The sequence below is a fragment of the Eublepharis macularius genome, chromosome 3 (genome assembly GCF_028583425.1).
Source record: "Eublepharis macularius isolate TG4126 chromosome 3, MPM_Emac_v1.0, whole genome shotgun sequence".
NCBI classification, from domain to species: Eukaryota; Metazoa; Chordata; class Lepidosauria; order Squamata; family Eublepharidae; genus Eublepharis; species Eublepharis macularius.
In genome coordinates, this window is record NC_072792.1 from 57,065,633 (window position 1) to 57,087,041 (window position 21,409).

At 39.0% G+C, this 21,409-nt stretch overlaps 3 protein-coding genes across 4 annotated transcripts in view; all 3 read left to right on the top strand.

Annotated features, from left to right (window-relative positions):
* The window catches only part of JADE3 (jade family PHD finger 3), a 77,666-nt gene that overhangs the window by 6,841 nt on the left and 49,416 nt on the right, over positions 1-21,409 (top strand). The window contains exon 1 of one of the 2 annotated variants that reach the window (XM_054974134.1): positions 14,462-14,668. The exons of the other annotated variant lie outside the window; for it this stretch is intronic. Coding sequence (XP_054830109.1) covers positions 14,632-14,668 — 37 coding nt within the window. The 5' untranslated portion in view covers positions 14,462-14,631. Of the gene's footprint in view, positions 1-14,461; positions 14,669-21,409 lie in introns of those variants that run through there. 2 annotated transcript variants of the gene reach the window in all.
* On the top strand, positions 8,128-9,144 carry LOC129326211 (zinc finger BED domain-containing protein 5-like). The gene has a single exon (XM_054974374.1). It carries the CDS (start codon positions 8,128-8,130, stop codon positions 9,142-9,144), a length of 1,017 nt encoding a protein of 338 aa, XP_054830349.1.
* LOC129326212 (zinc finger BED domain-containing protein 5-like) lies at positions 9,156-10,005 on the top strand. Its single transcript, XM_054974375.1, has one exon. It carries the CDS (start codon positions 9,160-9,162, stop codon positions 10,003-10,005), a length of 846 nt encoding a protein of 281 aa, XP_054830350.1. The 5' UTR covers positions 9,156-9,159.

The following is a 21,409-nucleotide window of genomic DNA, read 5'->3' on the forward strand; positions in this document are numbered from 1 at the left end:
TCTATGCAGAAGCCACAATCCTTTGGGAATGGTCCATATTGAACAATGTCCACCCTCAGGCTATTTATATATCGAGAAATGCAAAACCAGAGCAGATACTCTCTGTAGAGTGTTTCTAGAGCAGCACGAATGGTCCCTGCAGGAGAAGTACCTTCGACCCATTTTCCATCAATGGGGGCTTCCCTCAATAGATCTGTTTGCCACACTGTCCAGCACAAAGGCCAACAGTTTCTGTTCCCGGGCGTGAGCAGATTCTGAATTGCTGGGAGATGCATTCCAAATCCCACGGTCTCACTGCCTGTTCTACGCTTTCCCTTCGTTCCCATTGATAACCGAGGTCCTTTGCAGGATTCAAGCATTTCTCACTTACTGCATCCGAATCACTCCTTTCTGGCCCCAACAGGAGTGGTTTTTAACTCTTATGGCCCAAGGTCGTTTCTCTCAATTACCACTTGTTTCAGACCTGTTTCACAGGGGGAAGTTTGGCACCACAGTGTTGCTACCCTGAGGTTAATAGCTTGGCTACTCAACCCTCCAACTTAGAGTTTTCTAATGAGGTGATCCAAGTCATTTTAAATGCACAGAAGCTCTCCACCAGAGTTTCTTAAAACCAGAAATTGAACCGTTTTTCTCTCTGGCTACAGCCCAGTAGTATCTCCCCTTTCCCCTATTCATTGCCATGCATTCTGGATTATCTGCTAGCTTTACACAAGACTAGGCTGTCAGTCACCTGTATAAAGGTGCATATGGCTGCTACATCAGCCTTTCATGAAAGGGTAGATGGTAAGACAGTGTTTCCCCATCATATCTCCAAGCTGTTTCTTAAGGGATTATTCAGGACCTTTCCTCCTAGGGTCCCTCCAGTCCCACAGTGAAGTTTACCTTTGGTACTCTCCGTTGATGTTACCTCCCTTTGAGCCCCTGGCATCTTGTCATATATCATTGTTGACGATGAAAGTGGTGTTTCTCATTGCCATTACTTCAACTAGATGTGTGGGTGAAATTACTGCCTTTTGAGTTGATCCCCTGTTCCTGCAGTTTTTCCGTGAAAAGGTTGTGTTACACACCAGCATTGAGTTCTTACCCAAGGTGTCCAAATTTCGTTTACAACAAAGGGTCATTTTGCCATTGTTTTTTCCTAACCTAAAGGGCTCTTTGCTCCATCCCAAACTTTATCGTGATGGATTGTTTCAACCATTAAACTTTGTTACTGCAAAGCTGAAGTGACTTGCCCATTAGTTGTTAAAGCACATTCCACATGTGCTCAAGCTACTTCTGCTGCATTCATTCGTGGAGTTCCATTGCAAGATGTGTGTCAAGCTGCAATGTGGTCTTCACCTAAAACCTTCATCAGCCACTACTCTGTTGATACAGACGCAAGACGTGATTTAGCTGTGGGAATGGCTGTGCTTCAGTCGCTTTTGGTTGATCACTCACACCCTTCTCCATTGTAAGTAGCTTGCTATACTCCCAATGTGGGACTGCACAGAAGGATTACAATGGCAAAAACAGTGTTGCACTTACCTGTAACTGTTGTTCATTGAGTATCTTCTGTGCAGGCACACATTCCCTCCCTCTTGCCCTGCTGTGTTATTTAATGTATTCTCAAACTGTTTCTTCTTCCGCGGGCACAGTCCCAGTGTGTGCCTGCACAGAAGATACTTAACGAACAACAGTTACAGGTAAGTGCAACACTGTTTTCCATGTTAAAACTCCCATGCAAACGTAACCAACAAAGCCTAGCAGAAGCAATTGAAGCAAGGGAACCAGCGTAAAACCTGAGAGTCCTAATGTTGAACTAGAGAATCCTAAGCAAGGGGGAGGCTTATCAAGCTACAGAATTTAATAGGTGGCTAGTGGATGCAGTTTGAAAGGGCTCTTTTGGAACTTGGACAGGGATGGAATGGGATGCCTCCTTCCCTGCCTACTGCCTCTTTCCTTGCCCCCCAGTCCCGCAACCCTGTGAGGTAGGTTAGACTGAGAATGTATGACTGGCCCAAGGTCACCCATCAAGTTTCCATGGCAGAGCAGGGAATCAAACCTGGAGTCTCCCAGATCCCAGATCGTTGTCTATCACTCTAGCAACTATTCTACGCTGGCTCTTAAGCTGTTCACAAACTGAGCTATCAGAGGTTCCCCAAAGGTATGTATAATAAGAAGGAGCACAAGTTTAAACTATGAAACATCTTGCTACCTAAATTAATTTGCCAGAAGCTGTTGGTGGTAAAGAAATGTGTATACAGATCCATAAAGATCTGCAGTGGTTACCCATCCTTTTCCAGATGCAATTCACAGTTCTGGTTCCTACCTTTAAGACTGTAAATGGCTTGGGGCCAGCATACCTGAAGGACTATCTCCTCCTATATTGTTCAGCCCACCAGTTAAGATCTGCCTCTCAAGCTGTGCTCTCTGCACCCCTCCCTTCAGAGGTTAGCCAGGTGGTGACAAGAGATGGCATTTTTAGTGGTGGCATCTCACCTCTGGAATACACATCCCTTTGAGGCTCGCCTGGTGCTTACTTTACTCTGTTTTAGGTATCAGGCCAAAACATATCTTTTTACTCAGGCTTTTAATTAGGTGTGTTATCTTGCCAGCTTTTTAATGGTCTGCCTCTGTTTTATGCATATTTCTTATGCTGTCCAGTGGTTTGTTTTGAATGTGACAATTACATTTTAATTGTAAGGCACCTTGAGCAGGACTCTGAAGAAGTGGAATAGAAATATCTTAAATAGTATATGGGTCAATGGCATGAATATGAAACTGTTGCCAGATTCTGGAATGTGTGTTGTGTTTGTGAGAGTAGATGAGGAATATGTGGTATGTTTTGTTTGCATCTTTTTGTTTGGATAGCCTTAAAATAAAGATGTATAGAAAGCTGCAACATACTATGCTACAATGCTAAAACAGTGTCTGCAAAGGGTATATGCAGTTGCTGTTTCAGAGGACCAGATCCCATTGGCCCTGTTAACAATCCCAAATGTGGTTTTCTTTTTGAGAGAAAAATACGTAGCAGCGAGAGAGAAAAAATCAGCTTCAGAGCTAAAAGTCTGCAATTATCCATTAATTGACTGCGAAGACATCCCATTGAAGCTTGTGGATTTTACTTGTAAGACAGTACTTTAGAGTACAGCCTAAGAACTAAAGAGAGATTAATATATGAAGTTAAAGCATCTTAATGCTGTGGGAAATCTAAATGTTGTAGCATCATTTAAATTCAGTGACATTGTACCTGCTTTTACAAATAATCCTTTAACACTCCAGAGTCTTTTTGTTTTTCTGCTCTTAAGAGATCATCATGTGTAATAGCATTCATGTCTATATATGCTGCATTTCGCACGTGACTTTATAGGTTTGTGTATGTGTTTGATGATGTGGGAGAATGAAGTGTTTCCCAAAAAATAGAAGACTTAATGCAGAGACTGTGTACTGTTTTAGCTTTGAGCTTCTGAAAAATAAATGTCTTTGATCTGCTGAAAATCTACATTTATTCTCATATGTAAATCTACTTAAAGTGTGTTATACCAAGGAAATAAAAACCTTTCCAGACAAATTGGCTTGAAATACATTTTCAGAGTACTAGAGAGAAAATTCATATACAGAAATTTATCAAAGTGTGCGAATGGACTCCTCATCTTCAGTAAGATTGGATCCAGTAACTTTAAAGAAGGGTGGGGAGAAATTTCCTATTGTAATAATAACCCAAGAACATCTTCACAAATGTTACTTCAGATGTAGCGTATACGTGAAGATGCATATAACTGGCTAAATTAATCAATAATAGTAATAGTAGCATACATATTACGCCAATATCTGGTTGATACTTAGGTCTCCAGTGGAAACCTATATCTGCTTAGCAAGGCCGATCAATAATAAAATGTGACCTCTGCTTATTGTTGATTGTGTTTTGGATGATGATGATAATGATAATGTGAAGAACTGGAGTGCACCTGGGCCAGATGAATTGCATGGGTTTTGAACAGAAAGGCAGTTCTAAAAAGTCAAGAGGCACTAAAGATCAACTGCTAATAGACAAAATGGTATTGAAAAATTCAAGAAGACAGACAAATTTGACTATGGCATGGATTGACTACAAAAAAAGCATTCGATTCACTGCCACACGGTTGGATTAATACTTGCCTGGAAATTTTTGGAATTAGTGAAAACATCAAGCTGTTCCTTAAGGAAAATATGCAAAAATGGAAAACCATGTTAATGGCCTATGGTGAAGAAATTGGGGAAGTTTGTATTAAAAGAGGTATATTTCAAGGGGGACTCCTTGTCGCCTTTGTTATTCAACATCTCATTAATCCCTTTGACAATGGTCCTAGAGAAAACAAAAATGGGTTATTATATTTCTGATCAGGTTGGGGAAATAAACCATCTCTTGTACATGGAGGATTTGAAATTGTATGCAAAGAGTCACACTGAACTTGAATCATTGCTTAATACAGTGAAAATGTACAGTTATGATATTCAAATGAAATTTGGCTTAGACAAATGTGCAGTACTCTCCATGAAGCGGGGGAAAGTAAAAAATATTGATGGAATAGAACTTGGAAATGGCGATATTATGAAATCATGATCAAACAATGAAAATTATAAATATCTTGGAATATTAGAATTAGATAACATCCTGCATGTGAAAGTAAAAGAAATGACTCAGAAAGAATATATCAAGAGAGTACGAAAAATTCTGAAGTAAAAATTAAATGGTGGAAATACAATCAAGGCCATAAATACATGGGCAATTCCAGTGATCAGATATCCAGCTGGAATAATAGATTGGACACAAAGTGATTTAGAACAATTGGATCCAAAAACGCGAAAACTATTGAACATGCATCACTGTTTACACCCAAAAAGTGATGTTGACAGGCTATATTTACCATGAAAAATTGGTGGAAGAGGACTGTTACAAGTACATCAGGTAGTGGAAGAAAAAAGAGAGGCCTGAATGACTACATCAGTAGAAGTACAGAAAAATTACTTCAGGCTGTGAAAACAGAGAACATATTAAAAAACATCCGAAACAAAGGCTGAATACAAGAAGAAATAGTTTGAGAATAAATTAAATGGCTGGAAGAACAAACCCTTACATGGGCAACATCTAAAAAATATTGAAGAAAAAAGTGAAAACAGCCTAACTTGGGCATGATTGAAGATGGGTAAAATCAAGGAAGAAGCTGACAGTCTGATTTTCGCAGCACAAGAAGAAGCATTGCAAACGAATGTTACGAAAGCCAAAATTCAGAAAATCAGTGAAAATCCAAAATGTCAACTTTGTCAGGAAAAAGATGAAATTGTGTCCCACCTTATCTCTGAATGCAGCAAAATTGCACAGACGGACTACAAAATTAGACATGACAGGGTTGCAAAGCTGATTCATTGGTCATTTTGTAAAAAGTATAACTTGCCAGTATTAAAGAATTCATGGGAACATCAGGTGGAAAAGGTGCTAGAAAATGAACAAGTAAAGATCTTGTGGGATTTCAGAATTCAAACTGATCAGCACCTTGAATGTAATACACCAGATGTAACAATCGTGGAAAATTGAAAAGTCTGGATAATCGACATTGCAATCCCTGAGGATGCCAGAGTCGAAGAACAAGAAAATGATTAAATATAGAGATCTGGCAATAGAAACCACCCGACTACGGAAGAAGAATGCAACAGTAGTCCTCATGGTCATTGGGGCACTTGGAACCATCTTGAAAAACTTTGCAATTCATATGGAAAAACTGCAGCTTTCTGACATAACACCCACAGAACTGCAAAATATGGCACTACTTGGAACAGCGTACATATTACACTGATATCTGGTTGATACTTAGGTCTCCAGTGGAAACTTGTATCAGCTTAGCAAGGCCAATCAATAATAACATGTGATCTCAGCTTATTGTTGATTGTGTTTTGGATAATTTGAATCAGAGATGGGCACGAACTGGGGAAAAAATGAACTATGTGGTTCATTGCGTCTCACGAACCAAACAAATCATGAACTTTCACGAACCTGCCCTGGTTCGTGAACCAGTTCATTTGGTTCATGAAACTGTCACTTTCAGGTCAGCAGAAGGTCACTTCCTTCAGCAGAAGGTCTGCAGAAAGCCCATCCCCCATTGCCTAGGAAACTGGTTGATTGGTGCCAGGCTGTCTGCCGTAATGAACTGAAAAATGAACCAAATGAACCGGTCTAAAGTTCGTGATGGTTCATCAGAAATGGGCTCTGACAAACCACCAGTTCAGGAAACCATGGATTGGCTGGTTCGTGATGAATTTTGGTTCGTATTTTGGTTCATGCCCATCTCTAATTCGGAGGAGGAGGAGGAGGATATACCGCCCTTCAGGATGACTTAACACCCACTAAGAGCGGTTTACAAAATATGCTGTTATTATCCTCACAACAATCACCCTGTGAGGTGGGTGGGGCCGAGAGAGCTCCTAGAAGCTGTGACTGACCCAAGATCACCCAGCTGGCTTCAAGTGGAGGAGTGGGGAATCAATACAATACAATACAATACCTTCTTCACAAGACGTAAGTATTCACAGCAAAAACATTTTTATTGTAAATTCAAATTGATAACATTCTTTTCTCTGTAGTCAAAATCAAGTTGTAAACATGGCACACATTGCAAAAAGAATCTTTTAAATTTGTCTTCATAGCTGCAAGAGACATCAAAAAATAGACATATATTAAATGTGAAAGAAAAGGGGTTTGGGAGAGAGTGTCTTGATTGTTATCCCTTACTCATATAAGTGGATGGGATTTCAGAGTTGATGTGTGTTCTAAAGCTCTTCAGAAATTCTTTGGGAAGCAAGGTCAGGAGTGTTAGCTTTAGTACAGTTTGCTTTTCACCATCTCAAAGTAAGGCAATAAATCAGACAATCCAAAGCCATCTTCTAACAGCAGAGGAACACTTCTGCTTGTGCAAGAGGTATATTTTTTTAACAATTTCCTCTTCCCATTGTAGACTCATACTATGTCCCTTACACTGTTCCCAAGTGTCCACCAGTCCCCAGGAATTACATTTCAAGGGAACACAGCAGGCAGCAGAGGTGAAGGGGAATATAGACATTTGGGAAAATTGTAGAGGGGCATTGGTGAAGAATAGGTGTGCTTTGTAAATTTTGTATTGAGAACAGAATTCATATGGATTAGTAGTAATAAAAAAGTCTTCATTGTTGCTTTAAAATATTGTCCTGCTTTTTATTGAAATATAAAATTGTTTCAATTACAAGATAACATGTGCAAGAGAGCTCAGAAATAAAATGTCCCCACGGTCATCAGGGCACTTGGAACCATCTCGTTCCAAGTGCCAGTTGTTAATTTTTTTGGAAAAGAAGTCAAATTTCTGTCCCTGCCCCATGTACATGTATAATTGCCAACCAAGTCATTTCTTCTCATTGCCCTCTTTTTTCTTTCTCTCTTCCCTTTCCCACCCTTCCTTTGGGGAAAGTAAAGCTCCAATGGATCTAATTTCAGTGTGTAAGAGGCTGCTGAAATGGGATTGAAGTGGCACTGGCATACAAGATCTCAGACATGTTAAAAATACCTGTATGTGTACAATTCAGGTTGTATTTTGATCTAGGAAAAGTGGGGGGAAATGCTTCATGGATAGGGCTGTGCAAGTAGAGCAGAAGTAGAGGTGTAAAGTTTTTTGCTGTGAATGAAGGTAGGGTGTGTTTGCACAGTTTGACCTTAAATTCAAATTCTGCAGACCTCTGTTGTTTAAGTCAGCGTTTTTCAACCACTGTGCCGCGGCACACTAGTGTGCCGTGAGACATTGTCTGGTGTGCCATGGGAAAAATTCCAATTTCATCCGTAACATGCGGCTTCGGCTCACAAATAGACCAATCATTAGATTCAAATAGACAGGAGGAGACATCGCAGTAGATCGCCGATGCGCAGAAGAGTGCCGATGGATCTGGATTCTGGAGGATTATCGCGGACGCAGCACAGAAGAGCGCTGAGTGATGGATCTGGAGGAGACATGAGCAGAAGAGCGCTGACTGATGGATCTGGAGGAGACATGAGCAGAAGAGCGCTGAGTGTGACGGACAGCGGCTATCTGGAGGAGACAAGCGCAGTAAGTACTGAGTGACAGTGAGACAGGAGCAGATACTGCAGTGATGGACAAGTTTTTGAAAAGGAAAGAACTGGACTCTGAACAAAATTCAGAGCAAGATGAGAGCCCAAGTATGAGTGGGGATCAAAAGAAAGCAAAGATGGTTAGCTCAAGCAAATTCTCTGGCACAAGGCAATATAGCGAAAGCTATATTTCATTTGGATTTACTTTCACCGGAGATGCAAAGAAACCAACTCCACGGTGCGTGGTGTGTGGTGAAAAGCTATCTAACAGTGCTATGGTCCCAAGTAAACTTAAACGCCATCTCCAAACGAAACACCCTTCGCTTCAAAACAAGAATGCGGACTTTTTTGTTCGCCTGCGTGAAAACACGGAGAAACAGGCAACTTTCATGAGAAAAACCACAAAGGTAAATGAAAGAGCTCTTAAAGCTAGCTATCAAGTTGCTGAACTTATAGCCAAGTCAAAAAAGTCGCACACTGTGGCAGAGAAATTAATACTTCCCGCCTGCAAAGCTATTGTAGAGGAGATGCTCGGACCTGAAGCAGCTAAGGAAATAGCCAAAGTCCCTCTCTCAGACAACACAATTTCCAGACGTATTAATGACATGTCTGCAGACATCGAAAGTGTGGTTTTGGAAAAGATCCGTATCAGTGAGAAATTTGCATTGCAACTTGACGAGTCTACTGATATCAGTGGACATGCTCAACTCTTGGCCAATGTGCGTTTTGTGGATGGTGATGCAATTAGAGAAAACTTCTTTTTTTGCAAGGCATTGCCAGAAAAAACAACAGGAGAAGAAATTTTTCGGGTCACATCAGAATACCTTGAACAAGGAGGACTTAAGTGGGAAAACTGCACAAGTGTCTGCACCGATCGAGCTGCAGCCATGGTTGGGCGCACCAAAGGCTTTGTGAGCAGAGTGAAGGAAAGAAATCCAGATGTGATTGTTACGCATTGTTTTTTACACCGTGAGGCCCTCGTAGCCGAGACTTTACCAGCAGACCTAGTTCCTGTGTTGGATGATGTTGTGCGCATGGTAAACTTTGTAAAGTCATGACCCGTGAAAAGTCGCATGTTTGCAGCTTTGTGTGAGGAGATGGGAGCGAAGCATAAAACCTTGCTGTTTCATACGGAGGTCCGGTGGTTGTCGCGTGGCAAGGTCTTGGTTCGTGTGTATGAGCTGCGGGAGGAAGTTAAAGTGTTTCTGACAAATGAGAGGTCAGATTACGCAAAGCTGCTTGCAAGTGATGAGTGGTGTGCAAGGCTGGCATACCTGGCAGATATTTTTCATCATCTGAATGAACTGAACACACGAATGCAAGGCCGAAATGAAAACCTGCTTACAAGTACAGATAAAATAAATGGATTCCGTTCAAAGGTGCAACTCTGGCATCAACACGTGGAAAGTGGCAATCTTGAAATGTTCACACTCACCAAGCAATGGCAAGGTGTTCACACTGCTGCACTGTGTGAGATAATAGTTAAACATTTAAAAACTCTCGAGGAGAAGTCATTTTATTTCTCTTCAGTCTCCACTGAATGCCTTGACTGGGTTAGGGACCCCTATAGCTCAGCATCAGTTGGTGGAAAGGACATGACTTTACAGGAGCAGGAGGAACTAACTGAACTGAGACAAAATCGTGGTTTCAAGCTAAGATTTGCTGATCTACCTTTGGACAGTTTTTGGTTGGATACTGCCAAGGAGTTCCCTGTTCTGGCAAACAAAGCTATTTTGACATTGCTCCCATTTTCCACTACATATCTGTGTGAGATGAGCTTTTCAAGCCTGATTGCTATGAAAACTAAAGACAGAGAGAGACTGAGAGCTGTTGACGAAGAGCTACGTGTGTGTCTTTCTTCGATTTCTGCCAGAATATCATCTTTGTGTTCAGCCAAACAGGCCCAGGTTTCGCACTGAATAAGTAATCAGAAAATTTCTTTGTGTTTATTTGATTTCTTTTGTGTTCATTTTGATAATAAGTAAACAGAAATATGAACAATTATAAAATAAAGTATTATTTCATAATAAAGTAATTATAAAATAATTTCTTTGTGTTTATTTGATTCCTATTCAAGAGAATTACTTTATATATAGTCAGTATAGGCACAGAGTTAAATCTTTTTAACATTTTCTAATGGTGGTGTGCCTCGTGATTTTTTACATGAAAAAAGTGTGCCTTTGCACAAAAAAGGTTGAAAAACACTGGTTTAAGTACACCTTTTAAGTTTAGAGACATGCTTTTCTCTGTAGTCAAAATCAAGTTGTAAACATTGCACACATTGCAAAAAGAATCTTTTAAATTTGTCTTCATAGCTGCAAGAGACATAAAAAAATAGACATATATTAAACGTGAAATTCCATTGCATTCTCTTTATTTCAAGGTAAGGGTGATGTGCAAATATATACACAAGACCACAACCAGAGTAGCTGAAGCAGTAGCTGAAAACTCTTTAGAGATTTTTGCTTTAATGACTTGTTTTATTTCTAATATTTGAGTTATTACATTTTATTAAATAGTTTCTGTAGAATGATTTTAGATGTTACTTCTACTTGTTATGGCCCTAAGAATTTTTTTCTGTTTGCCAACAGTGTTTTTCATTCCAAATATTTCTAAAAATTTCTAAAAATGTGAAATTGGAGAATTCATGAGATAAAAAATTGTATTACTATATTTGCTTTTAATCAAAATGTGATATTTTGATAACTTAAATAGCAGGTTTATGTAAATAGAATTGAAATCAACATGGTGTTTGTTCCTATCAGCAACCAATGTTTCCCTGTGTATAACTAAATAAATCTGTGCATATACTGTTATACAAACAGGAGCAGTAGTGTTTAGTTTTTTAAAAATAGAATAATTACAATTAAAAGATGTGTACACTTTTGGAGAATTTTAGCATCAATGAATTGTTATTTAGTTATCTTAAATTGTTAATTATCTTAAATTGTTGTTTAATCATTGAAAGAAGGTATTTGAAAGTTGTAATCATAAGGATATTTTCCTGCTAATAAGCCCCAAAGGATAACATAGGAGTAGATCTGTTTAGGATTGCTAAGCTGATGGGGAAACTTTTTGAAAGAAAAGCAGTTTCTCTTATGCCTCCCCCTTCAAAAACTGTTGTCAAATGCAAAAACGGTATGTTATGCCCTTGGAGTTCAAACAAAATAGGGAACATAGGTGTTTTTAAAAAATCTTATTTTAAATGTATTTTGAAAGTCAGTCTATGGTAGCAATTCTGTATTGTCTGCTATGTAAAGCACAATCATGCAAAGTGGTTCTAAAACAATTTAACATTTTCCATGCATGTTGTAGTTGTAACTTAAGGTTTCCATTCCACAGTATTTTTATTTGCAAGTGAAAAGCAAACATGGGATACTGTAATTCTGCAGACTGTGGTGAAAACTGACAAGGATTAGGTGAAATCATTTTGCTGCTGTTGGCTGTTCCTCACAGCTTTCCCATAGGCAGGCACAGGGCTGCTATTCACTGAGGGGGTGGTTTGAATGCAGCATGGGAGTAAAGACCAGCAGTGTTGTTTGCTGTAGCCCGGAAGGAAGCAAATACAGAAGTGTTTCTTTCTTGTTAGTGACTGAATGGAAGGGTGGCAGTGAAAAGAGAATTCTTCTAAACTGTCAGCGTTTAAGTGACAAAGGGAGATGATTTGTGGCTATCTAAAGAATATGTGGTAGTAAGATGCTAATTTGGATTCTTCAGGTGCAGCTACAGCAACCTTCCTGACACACAGAAGGAAAGACCACAACATTAGGTCTATCCTGCAAAGTTACAATACTGGCATTTTGATTATCATTTCAGTAGCAAACTGTAGTGACTGTGGTGCTGCATAGGATAAGACTGTTGTTACTGCCTGTCCTCAGCACACAAGTGGTTTTTTTCCTTCCCCATCTCACTCCAGTTGCATAGGTTACTTACTATTTATTAAACATCAAAATATAATAGTATGAGCATTATAACTTAGGATAATTTTCTTGTTGTGTTTGCTTTATACTAAAAAAACAGTGATACTGTAAAGAAACTGGGTGCTTCTGCTGTTCATTATAGTATGCAGAGTTAATTGTGATACTACTGTTCCTAGATTAGAATTTTCTGTTCCTCAGGAGCATTTTCTGTGGGTGTTCTGCATTATACTCCTGAAAGTGAAAAGTCAAATTGTTGACTAGGTTTAGCAAAACTGAAATTTGAGTGGGATGGCACAGATGTAACTTAAGAAAGTGGTGCCATATGAGTTCATTAAAGTTTTCAAAGTGCTTTGTCCTGCATAGTTATGTATTCACGATACTTGCTGTGTGTAAAGAAAGGTGGTATGTAAGTATTTTAATAACTACATTCTGCAGATTTGTGTTTTGCTGAAGGAGAACTATGTATGGGTTGAATCAACCAAAAATATATATAACTACTAGTTTTAGCTATAAGACTTTGTATTTGGGCCGGTTTGATATATGAAAAAACACTTTACATAAATGACAGTGTGTGCTAACATAGCCAGTCTCTGTGTGCACATTTAATTAGGATATATACCCAGAACAGTGATTGATTTATAATAATTATGTACTTTCTCTTTCTTTGGAGGGCTGACAGCAGATTACAGAAATACATCCAGTAAGTCCATAATGTTAAAAACAGGATCACAAGTGTTGTCATAAACACCACAGGCCAGTAATCTACTGTAGTACATTTTGCCCTCACCAAAGGCCCGCCTAAAAAACTCTGCTTTATGGGACCTCTGAAGTCCAACAAAGATGGACTTCAGTACATGATGGTACTGTTAATAGGAGCTGCTGGGAGGAGTGGTGTCATGAGTTGGTATAGGGAGCTACAGTCCTTCCAAGAACTTTGCTTCTGACCATGAAGAACTTTAAAGGTAAGATCCAGCAGTTTAAATTGAATTTGAGGAGTGGGGACTAGAGAGCCAGCTTTAATGTTACAGAACAAGTATGTTATTTATTATTTCATGTATGATCTGCCTTTCTTGCTGAGACTCAAGGTGAATTTGCTAGATCTGCTAATCAAATTTGTTAGCATCAGTCAAAAGTCAAGTTGCTGCATTTTGCACAAATTGCAGTATCTGGGCTGTTTTAAACAACTTTGCTTAAAGCACATTGTAGTTCTCACGTGTAAAGTTTCCTCCAATAACTCAATACCATGGATTAGCTCGGTGCAGGGGAGAAGATTGTCTTTGTCTAATGTAGTTGAAAAACATTCCTCGCCACCATTGCAAACTTTTTTCTCCAGAGAGAAGCAATCTCAAACTCTTAACAAAATCAGCAAGATAGATTTCATTATCAACTTTGCCAAACAGCAGGAGCTGTGTTCTCAGTGTGCTGATCGCACATAACTCCAGAGCATCCAATGATCTCATTTAGTGGCTTTTAAATAGATATTTAAAAGCACTGGGGATAACATGAATCTTTGTGGGATACGCAAAATAAGTCTCAAACTGCAGATTTTTTCATCACTTAGAAATCACATTTAGAAAAGATCAGAACAATTTGAGTACTGTTCTCTGAACACCTGTCCTGATTTCTGAGTATCTTAACAAGGTTGGATATCCAGTGTATCAAAAAGCAAACAAAAACAAGATCAAGCTATCCAGAGGAATGCATTTTCCTACTTTATTTATAAGTTGAAATCATCTACCAGAACAACTAAAAGCGGCCTTTGTTCCATAACCAAGCTCTTAAGTCAGATTGAAATGGATGAAGAGCAGATGTGTCGTCCGGAAGCTCTATAGTTGCTCCCTCACCATCTGTTCAGTTACTTTGCAAGCAGGGATAGATCAAATATCTCTAATATATAAAAGGTAAGCCATCTTGCTGACGACTCACCTTTTATCCAGGCCTGTGAGGGGCCACGGAGGAGGCAGGGAGGCCCGGCATGGTGGCACAGCCTTCACAAGGCCCTGCAGTGGCTATGGAAGCGGTGGAGAGGCCCTGCCTGGCGTGCAGCCCTCAGCAGGCCCCATGTTGGCCACGGGGCGACCGTTGTTATTATCCCCGCAACAATCACCCTGTGAGGTGGGTGGGGCTGAGAGAGCTCCTAGAAGCTGTGACTGACCCAAGGTCACCAAGGCTTCAAGTGGAGGAGTGGGGAATCAAACCTGGTTCTCCAGATTAGAGTCCCATTACTCTTAACCACTACACCAAACTAGCTCCCATAATTCTATGGGAGGTCCCATCAAGATGTCTTCCACTTCAGAGGGAGAACAGACTATGGGATACTCACCGTGAGAGGTCCTTCTCCTATGAGGAAAGGAGGACATCTTGTCCCTCCCAAAGACATCGCCTATCTTCCACCTTCTGCCATATTCTTAGATTCATTTCCTGTCCTGTTGTTATTCTTACCTTGATACCGCTTACCTTTCTCTTGTTATCACCTGTTAGAGTGTTGTGTGTTATAGTTTACGGAATGTGAACTGCTTGGGGAGTCGCCAGAACTGAGAAACTGTGTGACACCCACCAGGAAGACAAGAAGTATGAAGATTTGTTCCTGTCTCCCTGAACAGAGGGTGAGAATTACCCATCAAGATGTCTTCCTTTCCTCCAAGGAGAAGGACCCCTCACAGTGAGTATCCAATGGTCCATTTTCAGTATAAACATTGAATTTGTGCAAAATGATGAGGACTGGCATCTTTTACATCAAATCTACCTCTCCCAGCTCAGCTTGAAAGCCTGCTGGTAAGTTAGATGGTTCAGGGAGCAACTCACTCAGGGAGCTTGGCCCTGGAGTTAAGTTCAATCAAAAGTGTCCTCAGAAGGAAAACTCTTTATGGATCTTCACTAACCGCAAGCTTTTGGAGGGTGCATTGTTGGTGGAAGTACTGATCCTGGCCCAGTAAAAGAGTGGTAATATGACTTACTAAAGGAAATTCACTGATCAATTTAAATAATGTATTTTAAAATATAGGACTTCAGAGTGGCTTTGTTTTTTACAGGAATGTCTGAGGCATTTTTGAAGGAGGTTTTGGAACAATTCTTGTTTTTAAGAGGTTTCATAGGGACTGGTTGAAATTTATCTTCCGAACTGAATGGAAAAGTAGGAAAAATGAATCTATTGTCGTCTGGTGGTAACTGCTACAAATTCAAGAAGTTCTGTGCTTTTTTCATCTTTAAATTAGACTTTGAAATTATCATTTTTGTAGTTCTGAGCACTGAGACTGGATTTTTGGATATCACCATTATATGGGATTAGCATAGTATATCAGTGTGAAAAAGATCCTGTGTGACTTGATAATGAAAAGTCTTTATTGAGCCGAAGGGGAAAGAGAGGAGAAGAGAGCACATGAGCTTGAGGATCCCTCAGGCTTTTTCATGTAACCGTTATCTGTGAAATGTAGCATTTTCTTAACTTGGATTTTCCATACGCTTTTAATAGTAGTAGTATGAAGTGTTTGTCCTTGAATCCAGATTTCTTGATGCTTTCTATCCAATGTTTTTGAAAGCAGTGTATATTTAGCCTTGTTAGTTTTTGTACTGCAGATGGTCCTGTAATAGATTTGTTGATGTCAATATGAAATTTCGTAGCCAAGGAAGCTGGGGAGCGCAAACTCACTTGGGGTTGTAAGTTTAGCTAGTTGAGAAGGAAGCAGATACTACCTTTTTCTGTGTCTGGCAATGTTCATTACAGTAACTTATTTGCCCTTAGCACAATGTGATGAGGGACAAGTTAATTTTGTACCACAAGAACGAAAAGTAATGCTTTGTGCAGAATCTAAAGTGAATGCTGCACCTACAACTTTGTGTTCAGGAATTTTAAAAATCTGTTTTTCAAATTACACATTAATCTGACTTTTTTGTTGGCAATTTGGAGAATCTATATTTAATATTAAGGAAAGTGTGGCTTGTTCTATTAAATTGTATCAACATTCCTTGTTGGACAAATAACATCTTATAGCTTCCTACCAGATTTCCTATGCTTCATATGTGCAAATAATATTAAGAGCTAAACCAGTTAATCCAGTGATTTTTCAATATGTATTCACTATGAATTCCAAAACAGTGATGGCAAAATAGTTTTTATAAAATGCATTTTTGCGTTTAATAGTAGTCTTTTTCTATACAGCGTCTGACAAATGATAAAAGGGTCAATGAAAAACAGTTCAATTGTTAACACGTTTATTTTCAGACTGTGCTGCTGTATGCCTCTCAGTCTGTTATGTATAGGAAGTGTGTGATTTTCACTCACCGACCTTGTGACAACCTGTAATTACAGGTGCAAAATCAATATAAATGTTAAGGAAAGAAACAGAATAGGTTTAGCCAAAGAGTATTTTTATGACCTTGAATGAATCAAAGAACAGCTAATCAAGAAACTTCAACTAAAGATCCATAGCAATCTCAAGAAGAAATGCCAGTCATTTCGGAGAAATCTTTAGAATCCCTTTGAAGCTTTGGCACATTAGACATTGGAAAACCAATTGAGTTTTCAAAGGACACAGTTAAAGTCTGTAATTTGAATTCTTGAGAGGTTAAAAATAATAAATTAAATGGTAAATTTTAATCTTTTTTTTAGAATGTACATTCCTGCTCTCTTAATTTGTACAGGTCATGCTGAGCAAGCCTGATTTATTAGCTGGGTTACTGAGTAATGGGGAAACTGTCGATATGATCATCTTTCTCATGCTTCAGGTGACTGGGGGATTTCTAGAACATGTACATTATTATCAGGGCTTTTTTCTAGGAAAAGAGGTGGTGGAACTCTATTACCACATGTGCGTATGCAAAGTGCGCACGTGCTCCCGGAAATGCGTGATGATGTCACTTCTGGAAGTGACACTGCTTCCCAGAACCGAGCACAATGCATTATGATGAGAGAAATGTTAGTAAGCTTGGACAATGAGATTATTATTATGAGAAAAGGTGTTTTTCCTTTCTGTATCCTCTACAAAAAGTGAACTTTTCCATTCCCTTTCCCAAACATTTCATTTCTTTGGAATCATATTTTAAAATATGCAAGGGGGAGGGGGCCTCTAAAAATCCAAAACCCATCTCAGAAATCTAAATCCTAACAGATTCCCTCTGCCAGCGTAGATAAAAAAAATTCCAAAGTTCTTTCTCATAATTCCACAGAATCTGAAATTCCTAATCTAATAAATATTGAATTTTCAGATTTTCAGTGTGGGTTTGGCTTTACTGGAGCAATTCAAAAGAAGATACTCAACTTTAGCTGCATTAGATTTATATTTAGTTTAAAATGGCTTTTTTTGTTTCCTGCCAACTCTTCCTTACCAATGGCTAAGCTGTTGTGACATTGTGAAATGTTCGTAAATATTCCAATGTCCCAGACAAACAATATTCATAAAAACTTCCTTAACACTCATATGTCCACTGCAATTTCAGTGATGTCAATCAGCTGAGGGTGGGGAGAACCATTTGAGTTACAGCTATTAAGACTGAAGAACACCTATATGCTGATGGATATATTGATGAAAGCCTTCTGTGACTTGGACACAGCTATCCATTCCTAGCATAAAACTGGAATAACTATAACTGATATATTTAACTAACACAGAACCAATCTGCATTCAAAAACTGTGGGAACCATAACAATGTCAAGTTCAGTCAACAAAAGAGTGAAAGCAATAACACATAACATGCACAACCCCACCCCATGAAAAGAAAGCAGAATGAACTCAAAGCAGCGCGCACGCACACACAGCCCCCACACCCCCATGAAAAGAAAGAAGAATGAACTCAAAGCAGCACACCACAGCCACAGCCACCCACTCCCCCAATGAAAATAAAACAGAATAAAGCAGCACACACGCATACAGAAACCCCTGAATGAAATAAAAGCAGAATGAACCCAAAGCAGCGCACGCGCACACACACACAGCCCCACTCCCCTGAAAAGAAAGCAGAATGTACTCAAAGCAGCACACATACACACACAGCCCCACCCACCCACTCCCCCAATGAAAATAAAACAGAATGAACTCAAAGCAGCACACACATACACAGAAACCCCTGAATGAAATGTAAGCAGAATGAACTCAAAGCAGCTTACCCTCCTTTGGTGATCCAGCCCTAGCAGCCTAGCAGCTCTACTCACTCACTCACTCACTCACTCAGGAATGAAAAGAAAGCAGAATGAACAAAAAAAGCAGCTTAGCCTCCTTTTCAGAGCCCACGGGCCCGAAGGAGGAAGGAATCACATGGGCAGATTCCAGAGCTGCAGGAATGCATTTTGAGGGCATTCTCCCATTCTCCCTCAAAAAAAAGCCCTGATTATTATCAATACGAAATTGAAGGATCTAATTACTTTTTAATTTTGACTGATGTAAATTAAAGCTAAAGAGTTAAATCTGAAAGCTGGAATTGGAGACTGAAAAAAAAATAACAATTTCTGTTATTTCCACATCCAGAACTTTAATTCTATGAAAAAATCACTTTTAACTTAAGATGTGTTTTTTTAATTACAAATCTTAAAAACAGCTTAGTTCATTTCCCCCCTTATATACCCCCTCAAAAAAAAAGCCCTGATTATTATCAATACGAAATTGAAGGATCTAATTACTTTTTAATTTTGACTGATGTAAATTAAAGCTAAAGAGTTAAATCTGAAAGCTGGAATTGGAGACTGAAAAAAAAACAATTTCTGTTATTTCCACATCCAGAACTTTAATTCTATGAAAAAATCACTTTTAACTTAAGATGTGTGTTTTTTAATTACAAATCTTAAAAACAGCTTAGTTCATTTTCCCCCTTATATACTTCATAAGCTGCTTTTAACTGATTTTGAAAATGGAAAAGAACAAAAATTGATGAAGATCAATACACTAAAAGGGTAGTCCAGTTTCCAACTGTGATGTTACTATGTAATTAAATTTATAAAGTACAGCACTCACAAATATTTAAAGAATTGCTTCTCGCTTCTGCATGTAGAGTTAAGGTGCATGTTGAACATATATGTATGTGATCTTGTGTAAGTGCTGTCATATTCTTCAGGAAGGTGTTTTTTAAAAAATCTACAAATATACTACCTTCTTAACATTTCTCTGTGTTTTGAAAATATAAAATGCATTGGAATAACTCAGTTAAATTATAAAATTACTCCCTGATAAGTCTGGGAGCAGAGACTAGTTGGACCTGTGATAAATCATTGGGGAGCACTATGCCAATTATCAAAAGCTGGCTGAATGGAAATATAATCTCTAAAGGGAACACAACAGCATTATGGACTTTTAAGTAATGGTCTTGGAAGTACATAGTTCATAACAATCCCCAAGTTTAGGGGATTAAATGTCTCCAGGGTATAGAACATGTAGAACAACAATAAAGAACTGCCAGCTGAGTGCATGTTTTTTTAAAATAAAACCATCTGTCAAATAAAAGAAATTTAGCAATGGTTACTGAAATGAGAAATCTGTTGTGTAGGAAATGGCATTTCTTCCCTGTTTATTTTTTGTTACTGCATTGGTTTATACAAAGCACAATGTATCTGTACAAAGTAGTATGCATATGTATACAGTATAAATTGTAAAGACAGCATGGGGTGGTTAGTGTCATGCTAGGGTCTGAGTAATTTCCCACTCTGCCATGGAAGCTTGATGGGTGATTTTGGGCTAGTCATACACTCTTATATACTCTCAGGCTAACCTACCTCACAGGGTTGTTGTGAGGGTAAAATGGAGAATGTTGCAAGCTGCTTTGAGTCCCTGTTGGGGAGAAAACAGAGGTAAAAATGAAGCAAATAAAAAAAGACTAACTGCTAACCAGGTTTTAATGTTAGAGCAATGCAGTGGGAAGTGAGAACCATCCATTAGTACATCATTTGCTTAATTGACAGCAAGGAGTGTAATTATAATAGAGATGTTGTCCCTTAGCTTGCCTTCTGCTCTGTGTGTCTGCAAAATACAATTCCACCTTTTATTTCCTTTTGTTAGGAATCCAGTCCTACTTCTTTCTAATTTATGAGCATCTCATTCTCCGTAAACTGTACATTTCACTAATGACAGATCATCTTAAGCGTTGTTAGCTCAGCAATGTCTTTGACAGCATAAGAAAAAAATCTGTTATTTTTGCCAGGTGACAAAGTACTGTGCTAATCTCTCACACCACTATAATATGGAAGGAATGCTATGGATCTTGCATTTGTTCAGATCCATGAAGTGGAAGGTGCTGGAAAAAGATACTGAAGGGAAAACAGTCACAGCATGAATGGCAAGGATAGGATTTCTTCTTGAGCCAAATGGGTCATGATGCAAGAACATCTTTTTCTAGGAGAGGTAAGGACTAGTCGCATATTAGGAACTAAAGGCAGTAGGAACAGCCTCTTGGCAGAGGTACAGCCTCTTCTGAAAATTAAAATATCATAGAATTGGTGATAGGGCTGAAATGTTGGTGGATTAGAATATGAAAAATTGAGGACGAATGTTAAAATGGTAACATGGCTAGGATCACATTGAAAGCTATATGAAGGCAGACAAAAAGCAAAAGACTTAAGAAGAATAGTTGCAGCAGGTATATATAGGTGGGTAGATCTCCCACCTCACACGCACATACAAGCCTTTCACACTCCTACCACCCAGGCAGGTAAAGGCCAGGAGTCCCCCGCCACATGCCACCTGTCTAGCCTCCACTACAGCAGGCAAAGAGCCCTAACCCAAATCCTCACAAGGTCCCATCTCTCCTCTTGCAGAGGCTCCACCAGACAGGCAGCCGGTTTCCTATATTTACCTCAGCTACATCCCAGCACTATTGGGGAAAAGGGAACTCAGAGGTTTCTTTTCGTCAAAATACGCTGCCACCATTTAACGTACTAGGCCCTTTCCACGTGTGTGTATAGGTGTCTTGTTTCCCCCTTAGCTAACTCCGGGCCAGCTAGAGTTAAACCAAACAAAAATAAACTTTATAAGAAAGAACATAGGAGTGAACGGATTTTAAACTAAAGCACATACTGAAGGTTAAACATGAAAGGTTTCAAAATAAAAGAATAGCCAGCTAACTTTCTACTGCCTCTCTGAACAGTGTCTCTGTTATGACCCTTACTTCCTCTAGGGTAGATTTTGCCTTTAATCTTTCCCTTACACCCTCTGGGTAGATTGCTGCCACCAGGAATATTATATTCCAAGGTATTTTATTTAAGTTTTCCCTTTAGTAACGTGCCTAAGCGTCAGGCTCCTTCGTGGTTCTGTTTGTCCCTGAGGATAGGAACGGGATATAGCAATGACAGCTACTATGGAATATAACAAAACCAAAATAAACTTTTATATTTTCAAGAAGTGTATTGGTTTCATAAAAGTAGTTCTTGGTTCTTAAAGTTACTTCATTTAAACTCATTCACACAGATCTCTTCTAAGGCTGC